Consider the following 6,000-nt stretch of genomic DNA (forward strand, 5'->3'; position numbering starts at 1 on the left):
GCGGGCACACTCGTAGCCACTCCAGGGGCATCCTACACCCCAACCTGTTTCACGTGCACAAGTGACAGCCCTGTAGGCCTCAGGCCTTTGCCCTTCATGCTCTGTGTGTTTTTCCTCAATTAAAAATATTAGAGAGAGGTGCCAGAGGACAGGACCTGGGGGTGGGAAGGGTGAGCAGAGCCCAGGGCTTCTCAGCACCGTTCTTGTGCTATTTGTCTCTGAAAAGGAAAGAAGTAGGCCTCTGCAGGCTTAAACTTTTACAGTGAATATGAAAGTGTGCATCGGCGTTTCTGTCCTGAAGAGAAAACTTGAGCTTTGCTGGCTACAGGGTGCCTTCTCCCACAGGATCTCATTGCCCCATGGCACCCGGCCAGCTCAGAGCCCTCAGGACCACCCCGCTCCCCAGGCCCAGAACCCAGATCAGTGCCTGCCTCACAACAACCCACACCAGGGACAGACATGCTCTCGGAGGGGCCGAGGGCAAGGCCCAGGCCAGGGAGCTAAAGCAAGCAGAAGGCCGGCAAGGGCTCCATGTGGCAGAGACCATTCCGGCAACTCTGCGGCTCTGCAGAGGATCAGGCCACCTGAGAGGCAGCAGGCACCCCTGCACTGGAGAAATCGAGCTGCTGCTTCAAGGCTGTCGGCTGCCAAGGGAGAGAAATGGGTTTGGGGTCAAGCCTGGACGAGGTGGGAAAGAAAGGAGCTAACCGGAAGGGAAACCACTCGGAGAACACACTTCGTATTACTTCAAAGCGTTCACTACATCTCAGCTGCGTAGGAAAGACAAGCAGGACAGAGCAGGGAGGCCCCCGGCAGCCTGGCACAAAGCCGGGCAGTGCCCACTCCAGCTCCCTGCTCGCCCGCACCGCCCTCCCCAGCCTCCAACCCACGCGGGCTCGACTCACTCGTGTAGTCGGTGAGGGTGTACAGGACGGTGATGAGATTGTCCAGGCAGGGCCAGTGGTCGGGGTTGCACCGCAGCCCTTCCTCGAAAGCATGGCGCGCCAGGGGCACCTGGGTGAGCCTGAGGGCCACGTGGCCGATCTTGTACCAGAGGTTGACGTCCGTGGAGTCCAGCATGACCGCCTGCAGGGGACAGAAGCAGAGGGCAAGCTGGACGGGCGGCCCCGGAGACAGGAGGGGCACGGCCGGTGGCCCAGCCACTCAAACTACCCAGGAGACAGCAGAGAGCAGCACAACTATCTTGTAACAGACTGGCAAGTTCTCCTCGTCTTGTCTGGAGTCAAACGGGTTTCCAAGACCCAGAGAGACAGCAGATAAAAAGGTACAATTTATCTAATTCAGAGCATTGACTAGAGATATTCTGTCGGTTTGAACATCTGTATTCCTTAAAGGTTAAAGGAGTGACAGTAGACTTCAGAAAAAAAAAAATGAGAGCCTTGTGGGAATCTAGAAAGATCATGTGCTCTAGAGATGCAGTCTGGGCTCCGACCCCTGCTCCAGCACTGATTAGCCACAAGATCCTGAGCCTCGGTTTCCTCATCGCTAAAATGAGGATAAAGACCCCTGCCCTGCCAGGCCGCGCCACCAGCCTGCATGGAAAGCATCTGGCCCGGGGCCTGGCACCACCGAGGCACCCAGATATGGCGGCAATGGCAGAAGTCGGGGCAAACACAGTCTGAGCAGGAGCGTGTGCTGGGTGCCACGTGGCAGCCTCTGCATTCTGAGCGTTTCCAAATCTCAACTTGCTGAGTTTCCACAACCACCCTCTTGGCTTTTATTTTTCCCTCCGTCTCGGCAGGAACCTGGGGGCACAGAGAGGTGTGTGAACTTGCCCACGGGCACAGCGGCCGAGTGGCAGGGGAAGGGATCCCAGGCAGGCCCCTGCACACACCGTTACCACGTTCCGACCAGGGTCTCGGGCCGGGCAGCTTGCTGACGCTCCACTACGAAGTCTTCTCTTTGGCTGCCGAGACCACAGCTTTGCCCCTCCTGCCAGAGCATCCGAAACCAGCGAGGGGGCCGAGCATGGGCAAACCACACGCACCTGCAAGTAGAGCTCCATGGCTGTCCCCAGGTCCTCCCGCTGGGCGGCCAGCTGGGCCAGGTTCTTATACGTGGAGTATTTCAGCATCAGCCCGGGGTGCTTTAGCCCCTCTTTCTCTTCTCCAGACGGGACTGCCTGTGCATAGACACAGAGGATCAGCGGGCGATCGGCAGGCACACAGCAAGATGCCGGGGACGGGCAGTGCCACCTCCCGTTAGAAAGTGAAGGGGCTGCAGCGGGTGTCTCCGAGGAGGCGTCTGGCTCCAAGCACCTCCCCGAGGGTGTGAGCCAGCCTGCTCTGCTTTGACAGCATTTCCTAGAGTGAAAATCCATGAGACAACCAGCAGGTCTAAATTTGGGGGGGCAGGGTATGAGGAGGGTTCACCCCAGCCAGGGGCTCAGGACTTTGTATACACATCCTTGTACACCCTGCAGCAAGGAGAACGGTGGATTAGAAGTCAAGGGGGCTGAGCTCCCGAACACAGCTTGTCCAAAGTGCCCTCGGACAAGTTACTTTTACTACTCTGTCCCGATGACGTCTGTAACGTAAGGACAATAACTCCTCCCTTAAAGACCAAAAGTGGAAGTAGCCGAAAGAGCACAACTGTAAATGTGCTTTACATAAAAAGTTATTTTACTATAGCTTTTATGACATCTCCAAGAAAACCTTCCTACTTCGAAGAAAACTACAGACTACAAAACAAAAGCTCACCATGGAACAATGAGTAAAACATTTCCTAAGAGGAAAACCAGATGGCAAAAAGCAGCTCTCTCCAGGGCCTGTCAGTTTCCCGAGCCTTGTCCTGGGACAGGGGCTTCCATGTACCATCTGCTGGGCTCAGGATCGGCAAGCCCCAAAGCACACGCTGCCCTCGGAAAGCAGTCCTCGATTAATGCAAGAAACCCACCCCGGAGAGCTGCTCAGGAATTTCATCGGGAGGACTGAAGAGCTCAAGTCAAACTCATTCAGCCATCCTCTCCCGTCGAGTGGCTTATAATACAGAAAAGTCCCCAGGAAGGGGCCGACCAGGCTGGACCCAGGTCCCCGTGCCCCTCCGGGTAGAGAACTGTTCGAAAACTGGTTGTGAACAAACGTCCAGAGCCTATTTTAGAGACTAAACAGTCAGCAGTACACCTGCAGAGAACATCCTCTGAACTGACTGGTTAATCTCACTCTCCGCTCTCCCCGAAAGACATGGGAGACGGAAGGCTCGCCCCAAACAAGCCACTTTCCAGGATGTGCCCTCCTTAAGGGTCACAGGGCCACAGCCTTCTTAAGAGCAGGGGGCTCAGAGCCACACCTCCCCAAGTCTCAGGTTCCACATCTCTAAAATGGGAACAACACCCCCTTCGCTACCTGGCAGAGGGGTCGTGGAGGTTACGTAACGATGACATCTGGCACCTTCCAAGCACTTACAACAACCAAGGACCGTTCTTCCTGCTTCACCGGAGGAACCCAACCCTCCCAACACCCCAACAAGGACGGGGCTCTGTTACAGGTGGGGAAACCGAGGGCAGGGAGGTGAGATCGTGTGTCCGAGGTTACGCAGCCAGCAGGTGGGGAAGTGGGGTGGGCCCCCAGACCGCCCAGCTCTGAGCCCGTGCGTTCAGCACCCTGCACCCCCCACCCGCCGGGCCCACTGGGCTCACTTCCCGCAGCAGCTGTGCCTCTAGGAGCTCGTGGTAGGCTCTGGCGGACTCCTCAAAGCGGTCATGCTTCTGCAGATCCAGGGCTTTGTGGTACAAGGCAAAAGCCTCTGCTTCCTGTGAAACCAAGATAGGGGACGTTCTCATACAGGGCAAAGGTCCATATCGAGCCAAAAATGGGGCCAAGGCGGGCTGGAGCCATGGCCACGTTACATGTCAGCCCTACCCTGAGTAGTGGGGAAAATCCTAACTGTCCTGCTTTCAACAAGCTCATCACTGGGAGAAGAACATACACGTGACCCGCCAGAGCCCCCCCAAGGAGACAGGAGCAATACGGGCCCAAATGAGTCTTGGCCCGTGCAGGAGGCCGGAGCTGCGTGAAGAGCAGCTATGCCAGGCCGGAATGATCCGGAAGACCAGAGAGCAGGTGCGTGGTCCCCACAGTGCTCTACCCGCCACTGTGCACTGGACGGACCGTTGCCCAGGGAAGGCGAGGGTCCCCTGCGGGAGGGACAGACGCTGGGCAGGCCGAGCCCTACTGACGCACCCTGTGGACCCAGACAGCCAACTTCTGAGGACAGGGCTCCAGAGCACCCATAAAGCGGGAGGCGGGTGCTTATTCCAGGGAAAGCGAAGGCGGGGAGCAAACCTCGTTGCTCAAGTTTAGGCCTTCGGTGGAAAGATGGAAGGCAGGCTAAAACGGAAGACATGCCAGGACTCGGGGTAGAAGAATCAAGACTCTAGAGGGCTGAGGATGGACCTGCTCCCCTGCTGACCTTCCACGAGAGAATTCCGGCAAGGCAGGGCCTCACTGCACTCAAAATGAGGGCGCTGCACTAGAAAACCCCAACGCACCGGCCACCATGCGTTTTCCGGGAAGCCCCTCCCGAGGCCTGCACAAAGAAGGGGCTGTGTGGGGAGCCCGCCCTGACTGGAAAAGTGGGGCCTAGGGCTGAGCCACCCTCACATGGTCCCACAGAATAAATATGATCAGCCCCCACCAAGGAAAGCAGGTGTAAACCGAGGTGCAGAGCTGGTCATCTTTCCAAATGGGCTTTTCCTCTAAAACCCCATTAAACGGATATCTCAAACACATGCAAAATAACGTTCTGTCTATAGAAATCACACGCACAGTTTACCTGCAGATGGAGGTATGTGCACATACCTGGGCCTCCTTTGTCTGGGTTTTGTGACTTTTAAAGCTTCCTTCGTGATCATCCTCAATCGTGGAGCTGGCATTTAGGGCGGCAATTCGAATCTGGAATTAGGGGTTCGGGGAAGGGAAGAACTGCTTTTACGTGAGATGCCACTAGGCTCATCAACAACCCACAAAAAAACATAAAGCTCCTTTAGCATCTCAGCTGGTCTGCCTTGAGAAGCTGTGGCCCACTCAGAATCTGGGAAACGCACAATGAATGACATCTAGGGGAAAAAACGTAAGGTCGAGCATGTGTCTAGGGGGGCCGTGCCAGTCTGTTTGGGGAGCATGCTTGGGCAGTGCCTGCTGCGAAAGGGACAGGAGCTGGGGACACCCCAGCAACTGCCTGACACAGTGGAGAATCAAGCACCTGAACACCAGCCTCGAGCAAAGCGTGTCATCTTTTTGCCTCTCGAGCAACTGCGATGAGGGCCCACAAACCATTCCCCAGCAGGTCAAGTCTCCCCACTCTTGAACATGCCAACAGCCCTCCTGGGGGGAAGGCTGCCCAGAGCACAAGCCGGGAAAATGCCACTCATGCCAGGGGAGAAGGAACACAGGAGAACACTCCTGCCGTCCAAACCGGCAAGCCCAAGTCCTTACCATGCTCGGAGAGTCTCGGCACAGTCGCCTGGCATCACTTCCCGGCGCTGGCAGGGGCTGCGCCGGTCCCCGAAACTCCTGGAGAGGGTGCAGGACAGACTGAGGGAAGGCCCAGGAAAGGCCGGTCCCCAAGCCCACAGGCCGTCCGGGCTCCACGCACACAGGCCGGCCGGGGAGCCCGGCTGGGGCAGCTGTCTGGCCTGTCAGGCAGGGAAGCCCCTCGGACCCTCGGCTGTGACATCTGCCCTTGCCAGGCAAGGCTCCCGGGGCCGGGGACACAGGGAAGATGGAGACCAACTCCCGCTCCAGTGCTCACCGCTCAGCAGAGGTGTCGGACCTATAAAGAATGGATTTTTCAAAAGCTGAATGGAATAGAGAGACATACAGGCAACATCTAAGGGCGGAGCAGAAGGAATCATCTGGAAGGGGTTATGGAAGGGGAAGCAGGAAGCCCCTGCATCAAGCCTTATGGAACGGGAAGCATGGCGGTGGAGGGCGGTGAAGGAAAGAGACGGAGAGCGTGGTGCAACGGGGACACAGGAAG

At 57.1% G+C, this 6,000-nt stretch overlaps 1 protein-coding gene across 1 annotated transcript in view; it reads right to left on the bottom strand.

Annotated features, from left to right (window-relative positions):
- The window catches only part of CABIN1 (calcineurin binding protein 1), a 68,528-nt gene extending 62,764 nt beyond the window's left edge, over positions 1-5,764 (bottom strand). The window contains exons 1-5 of the mRNA XM_037823462.1: positions 5,457-5,764; positions 4,821-4,913; positions 3,659-3,772; positions 2,009-2,143; positions 906-1,086 (exon numbers count right to left, since the gene is read on the bottom strand). Coding sequence (XP_037679390.1) covers positions 906-1,086; positions 2,009-2,143; positions 3,659-3,772; positions 4,821-4,913; positions 5,457-5,459 — 526 coding nt within the window. The 5' untranslated portion in view covers positions 5,460-5,764. The remainder of the gene's footprint in view (positions 1-905; positions 1,087-2,008; positions 2,144-3,658; positions 3,773-4,820; positions 4,914-5,456) is intronic.
- Positions 5,765-6,000: the final 236 nt, after the last annotated feature.

This window comes from Choloepus didactylus, assembly GCF_015220235.1.
Source record: "Choloepus didactylus isolate mChoDid1 chromosome 23 unlocalized genomic scaffold, mChoDid1.pri SUPER_23_unloc1, whole genome shotgun sequence".
NCBI classification, from domain to species: Eukaryota; Metazoa; Chordata; class Mammalia; order Pilosa; family Megalonychidae; genus Choloepus; species Choloepus didactylus.